The sequence below is a fragment of the Arvicola amphibius genome, chromosome 9 (genome assembly GCF_903992535.2).
Source record: "Arvicola amphibius chromosome 9, mArvAmp1.2, whole genome shotgun sequence".
NCBI lineage: Eukaryota > Metazoa > Chordata > Mammalia > Rodentia > Cricetidae > Arvicola > Arvicola amphibius.
In genome coordinates, this window is record NC_052055.2 from 115,713,089 (window position 1) to 115,732,642 (window position 19,554).

General features: G+C 52.7%; 3 protein-coding genes across 3 annotated transcripts; 1 reads left to right on the forward strand and 2 right to left on the reverse strand.

Annotated features, from left to right (window-relative positions):
* Positions 1-727: 727 nt before the first annotated feature.
* On the reverse strand, positions 728-8,981 carry Mmp11 (matrix metallopeptidase 11). Its single transcript, XM_038343093.1, has 8 exons — positions 8,859-8,981; positions 4,848-5,077; positions 3,782-3,925; positions 3,558-3,691; positions 3,194-3,435; positions 2,861-3,077; positions 1,851-2,108; positions 728-1,586 (listed from the first exon to the last, which is right to left on the reverse strand). The coding sequence occupies exons 1-8, from the start codon at positions 8,979-8,981 to the stop codon at positions 1,453-1,455; spliced, it is 1,482 nt and encodes a 493-aa protein (XP_038199021.1). The 3' UTR covers positions 728-1,452.
* Positions 8,982-12,602: 3,621 nt separating this feature from the next.
* On the forward strand, positions 12,603-14,403 carry Chchd10 (coiled-coil-helix-coiled-coil-helix domain containing 10). The gene is made up of 4 exons (XM_038343071.1): positions 12,603-12,762; positions 12,965-13,172; positions 13,984-14,131; positions 14,228-14,403. Exons 1-4 carry the CDS (start codon positions 12,722-12,724, stop codon positions 14,245-14,247), a joined length of 417 nt encoding a protein of 138 aa, XP_038198999.1. The 5' UTR covers positions 12,603-12,721; the 3' UTR covers positions 14,248-14,403.
* A 949-nt stretch (positions 14,404-15,352) lies between these two features.
* Positions 15,353-16,315, reverse strand: C9H22orf15 (chromosome 9 C22orf15 homolog). Its single transcript, XM_038343839.2, has 4 exons — positions 16,240-16,315; positions 16,024-16,149; positions 15,748-15,822; positions 15,353-15,492 (listed from the first exon to the last, which is right to left on the reverse strand). Exons 1-4 carry the CDS (start codon positions 16,313-16,315, stop codon positions 15,353-15,355), a joined length of 417 nt encoding a protein of 138 aa, XP_038199767.2.
* Between the last annotated feature and the right edge of the window lie 3,239 nt (positions 16,316-19,554).

The window sequence follows — 19,554 nt, forward strand, 5'->3', positions numbered from 1 at the left end:
AAGTGGCGCTGTGTAGGTGAGCAAAGGGACTGACTTTAACCTGAGTGGGAGGAGAGATAAGGGAAGGTCAGGCGCACTGGAAATACATCTATGAAAGTTGAAAAACAAACAGTGCCCAGTTAGAGACCCTGGTGGCCATCTAATGAGACTGCAGCTGTGCCAGAAGCCATTATGAAGGAGATGCTAAAGAGCTGGGAAGGGCCGTGGAATCCATGAGTTTTGTTCACTGTTCTCACAGCCATGGGAACCAGAGTTTTAAGTTGAAAGGAAGGTGTGAGCATGGTGGCTCACACCTTTAATCCTAACACTCCAGAACTCCAGAGTCATAGGCAGGCAGATCTCTGAGTTCTAGGACAGCCACGGATCTATGAGACCATTCACACCCCACACCCCCACCTCCACCCCCACCAAAGGAATGGGTAGTTAAGCATGATCAGATAAAATGACCACTGCTTTGGACAATAAAGGAAAGAGACAAAGGAGGATACAGGTAGTCAGTTTAACTGACAGGTAGTCAGTTAAAAAGCCACTGCAGGTACCCCTCTTCCTCTGCAGGAATGGAGTAGAACCCTAAACATTGGGCCTAACCCCAGGAAACCATCTAGGGTGTGAAGGCTTTTTAACTCCATCTCCCAAATCCTGACTGCAATTGCAAAGAGAAACCAAACAGACACTTAGAAAACACTCATGTTTAATGGCAGTCTCCGCTTTTTTAAAAAAGGCTTTATACACTGTATACACATTTACATGGCTTTGGAAGGTACCTGTGCTAGGAAGAGCCCCTCCCCCAGGAAGAAATGGCCCCAGGGAAGACTGTGAGGTATGTGGGGGCCTCTGAGGTTCATTGTCTCCTGGAGGAAGCAGCTGCCTCCCTGGCTGGCTGGCTGGCTGGCTGGCTGGCTGTGTACCTTTTGGCCAGGAAACACATCTCTGACTCACCTACCAGAAGATAATCAGTCCAGCATCTCCCCAGAGCTGACTTATCAGAAAAGATACTGCCCTGAGGCCCAGCTGCTTGGCTGGGAAAGAATGGTACCCTGGGCATCTAGTCAGTACCACCACTACCCACAGGAAACCTCATTACAAAAACAGAATGCTACTGTGGTCCCTGCATTCATGTGGAAATTCTGCTTTGAGGGGCAGAGATGGAGGCCTTGGGCAGCCCAGCTGACTATAATCTGCCTAAGTGGGATATTGTTGGCCCAAGACCGACCTTATTTTTAAATCATGCCAAAGCCTTTGCCCAGTCTGAGACAATTGCTAACAGGTGACCATGACCAGCATGGCCATCCCTGCAAATGTTCCCATACCCCAACCCACTCCCCTGAGGAGACATAGGCTCTGACTGTCCCAAGCCTGAAGCCCAGAGCCACAAAGATGGAGGCTGTGGGTCTCTTTAATGACATAGGTGGCCTGGCAGGGTCACTATCCCTGAGTGCATCCAAGGTGTTGTCAGCGGAAAGTATTGGCAGGCTCTGCACAGTCAAAGAAGTCAGGACCTATAAGGCGAGGAAAGCCCTCCAGAACCTTCACCTTCACAGGGTCAAACTTCCAGTAGAGATGGCCACGCAGGAAGTAGGCATACCCTGAAGAGAGAAGGCAGTCAGGCTGGGTAAGCGGACACTGGGCTCAGCACCTACTAGCATAGCTTCAGAGGGGCAAACAGAGGAACGGGCAGTGAAGCTATGCTAGTAAGCGCTGTTATGGCCAGACGTGGTGGCGTCCGCTCTCTATCCCAGCATTTGGAGGTAGAGGCGGGCAGATTTCTATGGGTTCAAGTCAAGACTGCTGAGTAGGAGTGTGAGGACCACTACACTGGCTTCCCTCCAGCTACCTCACCCCCAACTCACCCTCAGCATCCTGAAAGGCAGCGTCAATCTCAGAAGGTACCCCTCGCCAGTCAGTGGCACGTCGGGGCACAGGATTGTCTACACGTTGGGTTCTGGGGTGGAAACGCCAATAGTCTCCACCTCGGAAGAAGTAGATCTTGTTCTTCTCGGGACCCCAGACCAGGGCAGCATGGACCAGGGACCCCTGCAGGCCCAGCTCGGAGAGTGGTGCAGGGCCTAGGAATGGCTTCTCACCATCGTATACCCAGTACTGAGCACCTGCCAGAGAGAAGATGCTGCCAGGAGCTGCCAAGCCACCACTGCCATGCCCAACCAATGTAGATCTGCTTGGCCACCACCGGGGACTCTCCCAGCCTGTTTCTTTTGTTTGCAAAACACTGCTGGCTAACAGTGCCTTCCCAGCCACCCACCGACAGTACCCTACAAGGGATGTGAGAATCAGCTGGGATGAGCTGGGTTGAGAAGAAAGATAAGCTTGGGTTCAATAAGCCCAAGTTAAGGTTATTCTGGTCAACAGAGGGCTGCCCACTGAGGATGTCTGCTGACCACTCTGCGTCCCAGCCCACCTGTAACAGGCCCCTTGGCAGCCTTGGAATGCCTGTACAGGGTTCCCACGCCTCACTTGTTTATGAAGTCCTGCCACCTGGAAGGTTCTAGGTTGTCATATTTGCCAGATGAGAGTTGAAATCACAGGCTCCAGGGTCACTATGCCTAGATCCTGCTCTGCCTTTTCCAAGCTTCCCACCTTACCTGAGTCATTCTGCCTCTGAGCCTAAGTCCTCATTTCTAAAGCCCCACCCCGCATGGTGGCTTTAGGGGTTGAATACATCAGCATACAGCTGCAGCAAGCAAGACCTTCGGTGCTACTCAGATCTGCCACCTCTGGGAGACTCTCCGCTGTGCCCAAGAAGTGAGCCCCACTCTCCCTTGGCTTTAATTCTGCAGGGCACTGTCTCCCTACCCACTGTGTCCCTGAGTCCTCTTGTCACTGACTTCCAAGTCCCACTCACCTTGGAAGAACCAAATATGACCCTGGGCATCCTCAAAAGCTGCATCCACGGGGTTGGGCAATCCTTGCCAGTGCCGAGAGGCCAGAGCAGGATACCCAGGCTGCAGTTGCCCACTGCGCAGCCTCCACACAAAGCCTGCTTTGAAGAAGAAGAGCTCGCCTCGGATGGTGGAAACTGCATCAAAGGAAGTCTCACAGACATCCGGTGGGGTTTCCGGCTACGGGGGGGATAGAGGAGCCAGAAAAGAGCACATACTGGAGCCATAAGGCCAGCCGGGGTGCGAAGGGAACAGGGCCAGTCTTACCTCCATCTTCCCACCCACCTCAATCTTACCTCCAGCAGTGCAATCTCGTTGGTATCTACCCCAACCTGGGAGCCCAAGGCTGGGGCGTGGGAGGTTGGGGCCGGCTGACGCCGGCCATAGAGGTGCTGGATGCCCCTTCGGTCATCTGGGCTGAGGCTCAGTGGGTATCGGAAGGTGTAGAAAGGGGACATGAGGGCCTTAGCTGCTGTGGTGTGTTGCAGCCCCAGAACATGGCCAAATTCATGAGCTGCCACTTGTAGCAGGTCTGTGCCTGGAAAGGGGGTGGTGAGTTAGCAACCTCCACCTCCAGCTGCCAGTTGCCAAATTATTCTCTAGACCCCAGCTTAAGGGCTCCCTAGTTCCTCATCTGGAAGATGGGTCTCCAGCACATACCCTGGTTGTCCCCAATAGTCCAAGTTTCATCATAGTCAAAGTGAACATCTCCTTCTCGGTGGGTCTTGGGGAAGAAAGCATGGGCCAGGATGCCCCCAGGCCCATCAAATGGCAAGTTGTCCCCATGCCAGTACCTGGGGGTGGCGGTGGGGGTAGGGAAGAACAGTTAGAGACTGTGGACAACGGGATGTGTTCCCAGAAAGGTCCCAGGCCACAGGTTTCACCTGGTGAAGTCAATCATGATGTCAGCGCGTCCCTCATGCACCTCGGTGAAAGTGAGCGGTGTCACCTCACTCCATACCTGGAGGGCCTCTGCCACCGTCTGCCGTACCTGCTCCCTTACAAGCTGCCATGGGAACCGGAGGATCCTGGGGGGAGGTGGAGGGGCCTGGGCATGGGGCAAGGAAGCCCCTGAGGACTGAGGAGTCAAGCTTCCCCTAGAGCTGAGTGTGGTGACCCATGCCTTTCTTCCCAGCACTGGAGAAGCTGAGGCAGGAGGATTTCTGTGAGTCTGAGGCTATTTGGGCTATTAGGTGAGAGCCTGTCTCACCACCTCCCCATAAGAAAGAAGTGTTGCCTCTGGATGATCAGTGGGTGTGTGCACTCAGAGCTTCATCCAGGAGTGCCCTGGGTCTCAGGTTTAGGGAACCGTTTCTAGACGTGGGTTCGCCTTTATATGGGGTTGTATATATTTTGATATACTACACACTGAGTGGAAAGATACATGGCCAGGGGTCCCAAGACTTCAGAGTACAACTCACTGTGAGGAGCCTTGTACTGGAACTTGGTTCCCCCACCAGGGAATTCTGCACCCCTATCCCAGTTCCAATGCCATATGACCCTAGACCACTGTCTCTCAGGCTAAGTCTCGGCTTCCTCACCATCTGCCGAAGGATCTCCTAGGTCACCAACAAGCAGTCCATTACTTGTGTCCACCTTCAAAAGACCCGAGTTGTAATTGGTAGATTTGAACAATCTAACAGGGTTGTGGCTCTGTCCCATTCACTACTGGTCCCAGACTTGAGCCTGCTAAAGCCTGTCTGAAAGTCTAAAATCTTCCCCCAGGCAGGCACTGAGGTTCTTCTAGGCCCTGGCCTGGCTTACCTAACAATAGCATCATATTCTGCACGTGTCTAGACCAAGGTTTCAGGTTATCGGTTCATGAATGGCTGGGGGAGGAGGGTCAGTGGGCATGAAGGTCTGTGAGCTGTGTGAATGTGGCCTTGGGCATCTCGGGATGAAGGTGTAAGGATAACATGCAGTCCTGTTCCCCTGCCCTCTGGTCCCTACCTATAGGTGAGGTCTGTCTTCTCCCAGCGCCCTCCTGACAGCACGAAGCGCTTCTGTCGGTTTCGGGCATTCAGCACATCAGGTGGGTCAGGCACACCACATCGTGGAAGTCTGGAGCCACCAGCAGGACTAGGGGCCCAATGGGAGGATGGGGCAGATGTCAAGCTATTAGGCAGAGCTGCCTGTGGGAGCTGTGGCCCTCTCTTCCCGGGGCGGTGACGGTAGCTATCCTGGGCAAGAAAAACGACGCAAGAATCAAGTCAGCTCGGATTCCCCAGGGCCTAAGGTTTGACTGAGATGTGGTTCTTCAGCGCAGCATGCTTAGCCTACTGAATTGCTGGGCAAATGGAGGAGCCGGAAGGTGTGCTGGCACAGGGCTGGGTCCACTGCCCTTAGGTTGAGCCTCTGATTTCCTGATACTTGTTCCAAGGCATCGAGCTTTCTCCTCTTCCTCCTGCCCTGCTGGAGGGGCCCTGGCCTGTCTGTCACCAGCTCCTGATGACCAGGTTAAGGAGGTGTAGATGGGAACACATTGAAGCTAGGGGAACATGAGCCCTGAAGCCCTAACTGCATTCTCCAAACACACCCCGGAAGCTCCTGAGGATGCTCCTATGACCCTCCCCCAGCATGGAGGGGCTACAGCCTGCAGTGTTGCCCTGGAATGGCTTACCTAACAAATGGGACAAGAATCCCAGTAAATGCGTCTTGGAGAACACAAGGCGAGGCACGCTGGGCACTTAGCGAGACCTTGGGCACCAGGTCACTGAGGTCAGATTGCCCTTTTGATGGTATACTTAGGGGTGCTGGCAATTGAATTCAGGGTTGACTGTGCTCTACTACTGAGAGACACCCCATCCATGTGAGGTTCCAGTTCTAGTAGAGGCACTTTTGCTCACACCCTGCCAGATCTGCGATCTCCTGCCCCTTTGATGCAGGGAGGGTAGGGACCAGTTCCTACCCTGTCAGTGTCTCGGCAACCGTGACCAGAGCTGCGTTTTCCCACATTTCCCCCATATTCTCCCCCCCCCCCCCCCCGGGCGAGATGACAATTCTCTTCTTTGGGAAAGTAATGAAGCATCTGCTGCCTCCCGGGTAATTTGCACAGGTAATCACTGAAACTCCACCTGGGTACTCCAAAGTGTCACAGTGAAGATGTGGGCCTGGTTTTTCTATATGACGAGCCACAAGGGCCTATCCAACCTGGCAAGGGGGAGAGATAGATTCTCCTATGCAGCTCTTTTTTAAAATTTTATTTATTATGTATATAGTGTTCTGGGCACCAGATCTCATTATAGATGGGTGTGAACCATTGTGTGGTTGCTGGGAATTGAACTCAGGACCTCTAGGACAGCAGCAGTCAGTTCTCTTAACCTCTGATCCATCTCTCCAGCCTCTGAGCCATCTCTCCAGCCCCCTATGCAGCTCTTACAGACAGTCTAGTGACCCTCTCAAAGAATGGCAGGGTGTTGTCATTCCCCAGGAGCCCCTCCCAGCTCAAAGTCTAGCCTGTCAGCCTGGTGTCTTTTCTTTGCCACCCAGTAAGGCTGGCACAGCAGCCATGAGAGGACAAAAGGTAAAGGACACAACCCTTCCCATCTCCACCACTTCCTTCCCTGAGAGACACCAAAGTCATGGCCAGAAGCTGTGAGCTTCTGAATTCTATCACTGGTGACCCGGACACTGTCTTTGCTGAGCTTCAACGTCTCCATCTTTCAGACGGCAGTAATGCCAGAAGGAGCTGAGAGGCACCCTGTAAACCCAGCAGCTGCATCTTACCCGGAGAGGTCCTTCCCAGACTCTACCCCTTTAGGCCCTGTACTCCCACACTGGGGAATCTCTTCTTCCCAAATTCTCAGTCCTCTCAGGACTCCTGGGATCCAAAGAGCTAGACTGGTAAGCTCAGAGAACCCCTGGCCTCACCTATAGCTCTGGAGAGTTTTGGGGGGAGCAGTCATTATTCTAATTTTATCCTAAATACCCAATATCCCAGAGCATGGAACAGAGTCCAGAGAAGTTAAAGACTTAGCCCAGGATCACACAGCAAGCCAGACGAGAGCTGGGCTCAGACCTGGGGCTGATGCTTCTCAGAACTCACCGGCTCGCCACCAGCTTGGCTCCTCTCCAGGACTCACATTCCTAAGAAGCACTTCTGTTTCTAGTGCAGTCCCTCTTTCTCAGTTAGCAGCCTTCCTTTGGCCTGCCCTGTGGAGGGGCCTAACTCACTCTGCCTCACCCTCCTCCGGCCTGGCAATCCACAGCCTCAGACATACTCAAGGGACTCTTGGCTGACCCGGTCTCCTGACACAGCTCAGACACCCAAGGTCAGTCCTGGGAGTACCGCCCAATCCAGTCCATGGGAGGAACCTAGTGGAAGGACCCCAGACTAGGAAGCCACTGGGGAAGACCAGGATGGTGGTGTTCCTTCCTGAACCTCAGTTTGCTTTTGAATTAATGGGGATGGTGCTGGTCTGTAGGAGGCAACCTTGTGAGGCAGTCACTTGGTTAGGCTGTGCTGAGGCAGGGGAGCATCAGAGAAGGCAAGGAAATAGCCCAAGTCACACACCCAACTGGTACAGACTTCATCCTTGAGCTTCTAATTACCCCCTCCCCACCCCTCCCCCACTGGCTCCAGAAGGGAAGGCAGTTTCCCTGGCCACTAGGTTGTGGGGCTTTCAACAACTCAGAAAGCTGGGGGCTGGGCTGAATAAATATTTACAGAATTCTTTTGACCCTGCTGATGGACGTCTAGGGATAAAAACACTAGAGGTGACCCTCTCTGTGAGTCTCTAGAGTGACAGTTCCTCAGCTGAGACCCTATCCCGTGCAAGCATCAGAGTGGCTACAGCTAACAGCTAACAACTGTCTCTCCAGTGTGCCTGGCCTTGCCTCGTTTTATCCTAAATGCCCAACAGTAGACATTGGTGCTCCCTACTGCTTTGTCCCCTTTATAGATCAAGGGGTCAGGGGGAGGGCATTCACGCAAGGTTTCATGGTTCAGAAATCTCTCCAATTCCCAAATGCATGAATCCAATCCAAGGCAGTGGTGGGGGTAGAGGTTCGGGGGTCAGGGGTGTTAGCGACTTTGCTCCAAGTTCTAGGGCAGGGAAATTCATACTCTGCCTAAAGGGCTCCTGATCCACGATCTCCTTCCATACCCAACCCCCTTTCCAAATCCTTTTCCTCCCAAGGCCAGTGTGGCTGGACCAAGGGACAGTCCCAGGACACCTGCCTGTCTCTCATACCTTTCTCCCAACATTCTTTGAGCTGGCTGGCAGCAGGGTACTGTAGGTCCCTGCTGAAGCCCCAGCCCAGCTACTGTGACAGGTGCCTCAAAGACCACCCTGGAGGAAGGATGTAACCACTGGGAATCCCTCTTCTCCTTTTGCCTTTCTCTGCACCCCTTTTCTTTCTCCGTGTTTTTTGTTCCGAGTGTCTACGGCACTCAGTTTCAGTGCCCCCTCTTATTCTGATTGCCACCTGAAGCTCATACACACTGTCTCTCTCAGGTGCATTCTTTGTTGGCCCCAAGTCTCCCAAACTTGCCTCCTGCAGGTTGGGGCACCTCTCTCAACTTGGGCCCCATTTTCTCCTTGCCTAGCTCTTCCTTTATTCTTCATCCACTGTACATACCTTGCAGGGGTGCTCACCGGAGACTGCCACTCCCAGACCTCCCCCCTAGACTTGCTTGGCTTCCTTCCTGTGATGAACAAGGGACCCTGGTACCCACTCCCTTTGCTGCCTCTACCAACACACACTCCTGCATCCCTGGCTGGGGCTGGAGAAGCAGGTCCCCAAGCTGAGTCCAGCTCACAGTCTCACTTAACCAGTCTCATAGCCTCTACCTGCACACCGCCAGCAACGGGAAGCTCATTATCAAAGCCAGAGAGACCCAAAAGGCATTTCGGGGACCGATTGTGCTAGGGTAGCCAGGACGCTCTATGGGTCAAGCTCAACCAGTGGGCCCAGCCCGCGTGCCCAGCCCTCCCTCGGGGAGGAGCGGCGGGCACTCACCGGTGGCCTGGGCCGGGCCATCAGCGGCGGCGGCAGGAGGAGCAGCAGCAACAGCAGCAGCAGAGGCAGCTGGAGCAGGAGGGCGCGCGAGATCGCGCGGAGGAGACAGGCGGCCCGTGCCATCCGCCCCGGGGCTGCTGGGCCTGCTGGGCCGCGCCGGGCCGCCGCCCCTTATAGTGTTCGCCCCGCCCCCGCCGGCGCCGGGACCGCACCCCCCCACCGCTCCGCCTTCCCCTGCCTTTTGTTCTAAACTCAACCGGCCAGCCGTCCCGGCCTAGGTTTGGGAGGAGTGCCTTGAGGGGCTGGACCCCTTAGACCTGGTGAGAGCTGGTGAGATATTATTCCTCCTGCTCTCCAACCCCACTTTCGGAAGTCTCATCCTCTGCCAGGTCTCCATGCTGGCTTGACCTCTGTCTGACTTTTTTAGCCTGTGACAGGTGGTCAAATCCCCCATCCCCACAGTCCTAACCAATCCACTAGGAAGGTGGCACAATAGCTCCTGCGGGGAACCGGCTATTGAAATACGACCTCTGGAGAAACTAAGCCATGTGGCAGAAGTTGGCTAGCCCCTCACCTTAAAACAAACCAGAGGTGAGCACCCGGGCGGTGGTGGCACACGCCTTTAATCCCAGCACTCGGGAGGCAGAGGCATGTGGATCTCTGTGAGTTTAAGGCCAGCCTGGACTACAAGAGCTAGCTCCAGGACAGCTAAAACTGTTATGCAGAGAAACCCTGTCTCAGAAAACAAAAACAAAAACAAAACAGAGACAGGGTCTAGAAAGAAAGATCAGTGATTAAGAGCAACAAGCATTCTTGCAGAGAACCGGGGTCCCATTCCTAACCCCACCCGGTGGCTATCCTAGAATCTGATGGCTTCTTCGGATCTCCAAGGATCCTAGGCACACACTGATGCACGCACAACAATAGCAGACCAGAGACAATTGCTGAGGATCTTGGCGGGAGATCCTGTACTAGCAGACAAATGGGTCAGATGCCTGGGAGGAGGGAAGCGTAAGAGGATGTCTGAGTGGGGCACTGGAGGCCCAGGTTGTTCCCTGGCTCAGGCCCTGGCCAATGGGCTTTTCCTGACCAGTCAGGTCAGCCATCTGAGACATGAAGGACAGAATCAAAGGTGAGAGTGGGGTTCACATGCTGGAAAGGTTCATCCACTGTCACCTCTGCAGGGGGTGCCCAACTGGGCAGGCAGACTTTCCTTTGGGCCACCAGCTAGCTCACAACCTACAACACTGAGGCTTATTATTAATTATGAAAGTTCGGCCTACAGCTTAGGCTTGTTCCTAGCTCTATCCCATAACTTAAATGAACCCATTTATATTAATCTATGTTCTGTCCTGTGGAGTTTCCTCTCTTACATCTTGCATCTCCTGTTTCCTTTCTGGATCTCCTCTGTGCCTAGATTTCTCCTCCTCCTCCTCCTTTCTCTCCCCTGAAATCTCCGCTGTATCTCCTGCCTAGCTATTGGCCATTCAACTTTTTATTACACCAATCGCAGCAAATACATCTTCACACAGTGTACAAACCCTCATGATGACAAGGGGCCTCTTCTGGCAAACTTTCAAAGCTAAGATTCAGGCAGGCAGAAGCCTGAGATGCTGCAAAGTGGGGACCAGAAAGCACTGCATTTTACTTGGTCTTCTGCAATCTATAAAAAGCCTCACCTTTTAATGGCTGGCATTTCTTTCATTTTTCCCTCCTCTTTTCCTGTCTGTCCCCACTTTTTCTCTTTTTCCTTCTTCCCTCCCTCTCTCCTCCCTCCCTCCCTTCCTTCCTGTCTTTCTTTCATGACAGATTCTCCTATGCATACATGAAGCCCAGGCAGGCCTCCAGTTTAAGATTCTGCTCTTAGCTTATCTGAATACTGGGATTGCAAGCACATATCGTCCCGTCTAGACTTTCAAGGTCTGGCTCAGCCTCATTGTAGCAATATTGGTCAAGAAATCACGAAATGGTCAGGCTGTGGTTGCTCATGCCTTGAATCCCAACACTTGGGAGATAGAGACAGATGGATCTCAGTGAATTCGAGGCCAGCCTGATCTACAGAGCTAGTTCCAGGACACCCAGGGCTACACAGAAAAAGCTTGTCTTGAAAAACAAAACAACAAAAGAAAGAAAGAAATCATGATATGGATGAGGTATTCATACATTTTCGGATACATATGAAAGCATAGCACTTTAAAAGCAAACTGGTGCTGGAGAGATGGCTCAGAGGTTAAGAGCACTGGCTGCTTTTTCAGAGGTCCTGAGTTCAATTCCCAGCAACCACACAGTGGCTTATAACCATCTATAATGAGATCTGCTGCCCTCTTCTGGTGTGTGTATAAATAATAAAGAAATCTTAAAAACAAACAAACCCGTTCTCTGGATGTGGTGACACACACCTTTAATCCCAACACTTGGGAGACAGAAGCAGGTGGATCTCTGTAAATTTGAGACCAGCATGGTCTACAATAGGGAGTTCCACAACAGTCAGGCTATATACAGGGATCCTGTCTCAACAACAACAACAACAAAAAAAAACCCCAACCCAAACCCTAAAACATTCATTCGTGCAGCACATAAACAGCCTTCAGTGTTGCCAGGGATGCATGGCCGTGTTTTGAGGGACCTGCAGCATACCAGCCAGAGGTTAAAGCATTACCACCCCTGCTGCAGGGTCTGGAAGGGTATATGGGTGCATATATCCAGGTGGGCTGGCCACAGACGCCTGCAGAAGTTGAACCTGGAAAGATGTTACCATTTGCCAACTGGGTACCAGGGAAGCAGAGACCAGACCTGTAAGACAGTGGTCGCGAGCAAAGCCGGGCATTTCTCTGAGGAAAGGGTGTCTCATCCTTTACCTGCTCGCCTCTCTGGGAAATCTACCCTGCAGGTGGGTGGTGACTCCATTTCAGAAGAGAACTGAAGTCCTGGTGGAAGAGGGCTGGCTACAGAGGCTGCTAAAAGAAACACGGTTTGTGCGACATGTTAGTGGTACGCACCTGTAATCCCAGCACTCGGGAGGCAGAGGCAGGAGGATCTCCGTGCGTTCGAGGCCAGCCTGGTCTACAAAGCGAATTCCAGGACAACCAGGACTGTTATATAGAGAAATCCTGTCTCGGAAAACCAAAAAAAGTAATAATAATATAAAAAAGTCAACGGTGCTAAAACTGATAAGGCCTAGGTTTGTCTGGCAAACATCTCTAAGAACTCAGGTCATCTCTGGGACAGCTTGACTATTTCAAAAGCACTCCCAGTTTCTGGAGATGTATCCCAGGATGCCAGGAGTCCAAGGGACTGTGGGGTTCAGGGTCCTGGGCGCACCTGGGATACTCATAACTCAAGGATTCCAGGGTGCAGCCAGAGTCGAAGAAGGATCGAGAATCCTAGCTAGGATTCTGATAACACACCACTGATTCTAGACCTCTGGCGATCCTGGGAGGGCTGCTGTCAGCGAGTAAGGGAGTAAAGCCGGGCCTGGAACCTCCATTCCGTGTTCCGCTTATGGTCTGTGTGTCTCTTTTTCCCTCCGGGCTCGAGACATACTCCTTGGGTTCTGCGATGGTTCTAGCAGAAAGGCCCATTGCTCGCTGCACCAGCTTAAGCCTTGGGGCTTACAACTTGGACGGGTGTCTCCAGGACCCTCATAGCTCCGCCCCGCAATAGGATGGCTCAGGGACCCTAACCCAGGAGGTTTCTAGAAGAAGGAGGTTTTCCCCACCCACTTATGGGCGTGTCCTTCAGGCCCCGCCTCAGATCCCTCCCGTTTCACCTGACTCCTCGGACGCTGAAGCGTTAGTTCCCGCACTGAGCCGTTGCTTCGGTCCACGCTTATTTCTCTGCTCCTCCTTGGTCCTACCACTGTCATGCCTCGGGGAAGTCGCAGCACGGCTGCCAGACCGGCCAGGTGTGAGGGGGACAGGCACCCCGTGGGGATGGGTGAGGGAAGCGTGGGGACTCTCCCAAGGGCGTCCGCAGAATGACCTTGGAGGCTGCTGCGCCATGTTGGCACGGGGGAGGACCGGGGGCGCAGAAACACGAGTCTAAGACGAGGGAGCAGAGGGGCTTGTTCCCAGAGCATTAACCTTGCCTCCCCTTGCTTCCTGCAGCCGCCCAGCCCACCCTCCTGCGCACCCACCACCCTCAGCGGCCGCCCCGGCACCTGCCGCTTCAGGCCAGCCGGGCCTTATGGCTCAGATGGCATCCACCGCTGCTGGCGTAGCTGTGGGATCGGCTGTAGGGCATGTCATGGGAAATGCCCTGACCAGCGCCTTCAGTGGGGGAAGCTCGGAGCCTGCTCAGCCTGCCGTCCAGCAGGTGAGCGAGAGAACGCAAGAGAAATAGAGACAGTATTCGCTCAAGGATACAAAGGGAACCGCTTAAATGCCCAGCGAGGGGTGACCCAGTGCGTTCAGAGTTGCATCGGGCCCAGAAAGAGGATCCTAACCCTCATACTTGTTAAGCGTACTGTCCCTAGCTGGAAAGCTCTCCCCAGCCGACGTTTGAGGGCAAAATGTCTGACTGCCAGAGACCTTGAAAGATGGAGACATCGCAAGCTCAGAGGAGCCCAAAGATTTGTCCAAGGACACCCCAACACTAGTGGAGCAGGGAGACAGGCAGTGTTTCCCAAGCCCTTGTTCTCTCTAAAGCCAAACCTGCCATCATGGCATCTGTTCCCTGGTGACCTGTGCCCCACTAGGGTTCTGCCACTCCCCACCGGTCTTGAGCCAAACCTGGATGATAGTTAGCAGTGAGACCTGAGTCATAGGATTCAGTGTGGCTGAGCCAGGAAGGTGCTGTGTCTTGGAGTAGGAAATACACTCTGTGTACACGCGTAGTGTATAGCTTCTTCTAGAACCTTTTCTTCCCCCTCCTACATTTGCCCAGCATATCCACTTTGAGGCAGAATCAGACAGGATTTTCTTTCTGCCCCTGGTTCATCCTCTGTCATGGATGCAGCTGAGCCTGGACTGGGGCAATCTAGTCTCGGGTCACTTGGCTTGCCTTGAACCGTGCTTGGGGAACCAGGGCTATGGATGTGGGGAGAGGCAGGAAGCCTCTAACTTTGGTACTTCATTCTGGGTACCAACCTTGAGCTGACAGCGTTACCTCTCATACTCTGCCCTAGGCCCCTGCCCGTCCTGCCTCTTACCCCCTACAGATGGGGCCCTGCTCCTATGAGATCAAGCAGTTCCTGGATTGCTCCACCACTCAGAGTGACCTAACCCTGTGCGAGGGCTTCAGCGAGGCCCTGAAGCAGTGCAAATACAATCACGGTGAGCAGCTGGGGCGGCACGGGTGGGGTTGGGAAGGGCAGACCCTCAGGGGCCCCGCTGATCACCAGTTTGTGCTGTGGTTCCTTCCTTCCACAGGTCTGAGCTCCCTGCCCTGAGGAGGCCATGGGCCTGTTCTTACTTACCCTAACCCCTCACCGACAGCCTGACCAAGATGAGATTGTACCTGGGACTGGGAGTAAGGAGGGTAATTCTCACTCTACAGATTAACAAAAGACATACATGCTCAATTAAAGAGTTTACTTTAGACCACAGCCTACTGTGTGCCCACTGACTGCCCTGTCTGGTGGGAGATGGGATCAGCGGAGATAGGTAACTGAATGTCTCATGAGTGTGCAGTGCCTCATCTTTGTGTGTGTGTGTGTGTGTAGGGAGAGAGAGAATGAATAGCTCTCTCCTGCTGTGTAACCCTGGGCTGTCCTTGAACCTCTGAGGTAGGGTGAGAGGAACCCTGTTATAATCTGCACTGTGGATAGCCAAGGACAGATTGGGGCTTTCTAAGTGGGGTAGAGGGGCAAGGCATTTGCAGCCGACCCAAGGGCCTTACTCCCCTGGGACCCGAAACCTCAAGAGAAGCCTGCTGTCACTGCCCCACAGGAACATCTGCCCCCTCAGTCTTCTTGTTTTTGTCCTTGGATCCTTTTCTCTGAGCTCAAATGTGGGGCAGGGAGGTGTGGGGGGGGGGGTGCTCCACACATCCTGTCTGTGACCTTTCCCTTCTTGCTGATGCAACTTCTTAGTAACGCCAGATTCTGAAAGAGGAGTCCTGCCGGACGGCTGTCTGTTTGCAGTTGATCATAATGCAGAGGTCAGGACCAGTCCCCTTGGATCCAAGTCCAGCTGGGCCACTTGGCTGTGGTGCGCCAGGTCATAGGACCTGGCTGGAACGGAAGTAGGCCCTTCAGACCCCTGCACAGACTACTTCGTCACTCACTGGGTTCAGTCAGCCGCAATGCATTGAGCACCTAAGGTGTGTGCCAGGCTGGAGAAATGTGGACCTGCATCCTAAACACAGAGCAATTCTGCCTTTAGGATGCTTATATTCCAGCAGTGTAGTGGGGCTTACTTATCCCTATGAGGTGTACTGGATGTGTATATGTGTGAAGGCTGTACCCCTCAGCACACATGTCTCTCAGGAAGGGCTCCCCATTTTGGAACTTCTTGGGTTTCCATAACTCTTTCTGTACCTGGCTATGGCTCCTGCTAGCGGTTTCTTGATGGGAGGGAGGTCACCCTCCGAGACCTTGAAGGGGGACCTTGTTCCCGGTGGCCACACCGAATGCCTGTGCGTCTTCTCTGACTGTGGCTTGTGCCTGGCAAGCCGGAGAGCCAGCACAGCTCCTCTGGAAGACCCAGGAAATCCTGTTGCTGGGAGTTGGGTAGATGCGCCCCCACCCCATTTATCTTTTTTTTTTTTTTTTTTTTTTTTTGGTTTTTCGAGACAGGGTTTCTCTGTAGCTTTGGAGCCTGTCCTGGAACTAGCTCTTGTAGACCAGGCTGGTCTCGAACTCACAAAGATCCGCCTGCCTCTGCCTCCCGAGTGCTGGGATTAAAGGCGTGCGCCACCGCCGCCCGGCCCCATTTATCTTGATACTCACCTGCTAACTCTGGGTATTGGTCATCTAGGTTGTCCAGTAGAGACTCATAGTGGGTGGGAGCCCCATCTTTCCCTCCTGCAGAGTATAGAGAGAACCAAGGGCTCTAGACTGTCTTGGTGGTTCCCATAGAAACCTGGCCTAGGCACTGGATAAGGATGGTTAGGCATAGGACCCAGTCAAGGCTGAGACTGAACAGGATCTTAGCTGGTCTGTGGCCCGCTGTCCCTCCCATATAGTCTAGCATAGCTGCAAAGGAGAGTCTTGGGCTCTACTTACTAATGATCTGTACCAGGACATAGGTCCCTTGCTCCTGCAGCAGGGAACAGGCCATGGAAGGGGCCTGGACCATCCCCTCTTCCAACCTCACCAGGTGCCCATCTTCAGCCAGGAGAGCAATGGTTACTGGGCAGAAATGGGAATAAGCTAGGCAGGCTGCACCCGGGCATGGGACCCTGAGGTACCCTTCCCCCCAGGCCCTCCAGGTCTTTTCACCTTCTGGGGGCACCTGAGCCTTCTGTTTCAGATGCACAATGAAGGTCACCAGGCTGCACCAGGAGTTCATTAGCATGCGACAGTTAGCTGAGGGAGGAGCATAGTGGAGTGGGTAGGATGTCAGGGCCTCCCCCAATGGGAATGTTCACTCCCATGCCTAGAGGTAACACTGGGATTAGGGGCTAGTACTGTGCTTCAGGCCTATTACCCTAAGCAAACATTCGAACTGCACTGGAGAGCCTTCCATCCATCTCTGGCTGTGTAGAGGACTGGAGACCACAACTGAAGTCCTGCCAGACTCCGGCCCTGCCCCTTGACCTGGCATTGCTTTGCCTCCTCATAGGAACAGCTTCCTCAAATTCCCATGCCCCCTCCCAGCCTGTACCTCCCCTTCCTGGGTCTCTAGGATAGAGGGACAGATGGACGAACAACTCTGAGTATGGCCCTTGTTCTGGACAGGGGATCCTGCTTACCTCCAAACATCACAGTGATAAACATGGTTTCCAGAAAGGAGACAGGGAGATTGTGGGTCTCTGAATCCCCTCCTCCTGCTGCTTCTCTCCTCAGCTCCCACCTAGAAACTGCATGTGAGAACTGCTAAGTAGGTGGGCTTGGCTTCTGGCTCAGGTCTGGCCCATACTCACCCACTTGCTCAGCTAGTCGGAGACCACTTTCTTCTTCTGCTTTCTGGGTGCCAGGAGCTTCTTCAGCTCCCAGTGGTCTCCATGGCAGTGGGAGCTGCCAAGACATCTAGGCAGGAAATGCTTTATCCCCAGTATCCTGGTAACTGGACCTACCGGGGCGGGCCTTCAGGTGGAGCTCCTGTGGGGCCCATAGAGGAGGTTCGGAACTGAGGTCCCTAGGATGCCTGGATACTGTTTCAGAGCCCACGTGCTCTACCAGGGAGAGAGAGTGTACAGGCTGCAGGGATGTGAGCACCCTCCCTCACCAAATACCTCTTCTGGTGTGGCTTTCCTTTCCCCTCTCCCAGCCTTCTGATCCATTCTTCCTTCCTTCCTTCCTTCCTTCCTTCCTTCCTTCCTTCCTTCCTTCCTTCCTTACTTCCTTCCTTCCTCTCTCCCTCCCTTCCTTCCTTTCTGGTTTTTTCTAAACAGGGTTTCTCTACGTAACAGTCCTGGCTGTTCTGGAACTCACTCTGTAGAGCAGGTTGGCCTCAAACTCAGAGATCCGCCTTCCTTTGCCTCCCGAGTGCTGGGATTAAAGGCGTGCGCCACCAGCGCCCTGGGCCCTTCCAATTATTTTTTCCTGTTCTCATTTCCTTTTGTCCTCTCCTGCTAGTCACATTCATGGAGATAGAATTTACTTTCCCCTTTGGAATGCTTTCAAGTTAGAAAAATCTATTTATAATTATTCATTTTGTGTATGTGCTTTTGTATGCATGCATGTACCGCAGTACATATGTGTGGAGGTCAGAGGGCAACTTGTTGTAGCTGGTTCTCTCCTTCCACCTTGGGGGTCCCAGGGATTGAACTCAGGTTGTCAGACTAGGTGACAAGCTTCTTCTCTTACTAAGCCATCTTGTTCGTACTGTTTTAACAAATCTCCAGTTACCGCAACTGGGATACAGAATGTTTTCATCGTCCCTTCCCATAGGTGATTCTTTGAAATTGTGAGAATAAAAATAGCCCTTAACTGCCAGGTGGTGGTGGCGCACGCCTTTAATCCCAGCACCTGGAAGGCAGAGGCAGGTGGATCTCTGTGAGTTTGAGGCCAGCCTGGTCCACAGAGAGTTCCAGCACAGCTGGGGCTACACAGAGAAACTCCGTCTCAAAAAACCAAGAAGAGGCCGGGCGGTGGTGGCGCACGCCTTTAATCCCAGCACTCGGGAGGCAGAGGCAGGCAGATCTCTGTGAGTTCGAGACCAGCCTGGTCTACAAGAGCTAGTTCCAGGACAGGCTCCAAAGCCACAGAGAAACCTTGTCTCGAAAAACCAAAAAAAAAAAAGAAAAAAAAACAAGGAGAGAGAGAGAGAAAGAAGAAAAAATAGTCCTTAACCTCCATCATCCTGCTTCAAATAACTAAAGTTTGATGACTTCAGTTGGGAATTTTATGCACGCATGTCTAATGACAAGAACTAACCACAAAATACCGCCACAACCACAGCTTTGCACAAAGGCCACCACAACCTTACACAGGAAGACTCCTGCAAGGCCGTCCACCCAGCAACTGTGTGTTTAGTCTTGGACCCGGGCCACCCTTGTTATGGATCCTTGTAGCCAAGGATTATTGTTTCAAAATACCTTATGTAATCCATTTCACCTTTAAATACTTCCTCTTGCTTCCAGCCTGCCCGAATGGCTCCTATATCCCTCCCGCAGTGTTACCTTAGTTCCCCAAGTCTTTAGTATTTATCGGATACTCGGATACTCAGCGCTGGTCCCTGGCATCCTCGGCCATTTCCTACGCATCTTTTCCAGGGTGTCTCATAAGTGGGCTCAGAGCTTGCGGCCTGTGGTGTCTTCACTCAACATGATCTAGGCTGTTGGTATAGATAGCTGTTTTTCCTCTCTTTTATTTATTTATTTATTTATTTACTTCTTACTTACTTACTTATTCATTTGTTTATTTTGTTTCTTCTTGCTGAGGAGTGTTGAGTCATTATTTGTGGGTCCAGGAGTTGACTCACTTGCTCACCTGCTGTTGTTTTGGAAGTTGGGGAGATCATGAATAAGACTGCGGTAAACTTTTGTCTGTGGGGCCTTGTGGGAGCAGTTTTCCTTTCTTTCATGGATACCACAGGAAGAACTGCAGGGCCACGTGGTGAATGTCTTTAGCTTTGTAAGAACGTGCTGGTGTCTTTTCCAGTGTGTGCTAGCTTTGCGTTGTCTCACTTTCTGTCTCCTTTGGGTCTGGGCCTCCTAGATCTAGAGCAGCCAGAGGCACGGGCTTGTTACTCCTCACTACTGGTTGGTGTCCCTGCCCCTCCCTCCCCCACACACATGCTTGCTCTGTATCCAGGGATTCACGAATGCACCGCTGAGCTGTAATCCCCAGTTCTCTGAGCAACCCTGGCTTTCACGCGCAGTCTCATGTCTGCCGGTCTCACTCTCCCCCTCCTTGTGTCTCGTCTGTTCTACATTCTCACACTTAGTGTTTGTTTTGTCTTCCATCTCTGCGGTTATCCTTTAATTGATTTTTAAAAATTTTTTAAACTATTTATCTATTTATCTATTTATTTATGTGCATTGGTGTCAGATCCCCTAGAACTGGATCTTCAGACAGTTGTGAGCTGCCATGTGGGTGCTGGGAATTGAACCCAGGTCCTCTGGAAGAGCAGTCAGTGCTCTTAACCAC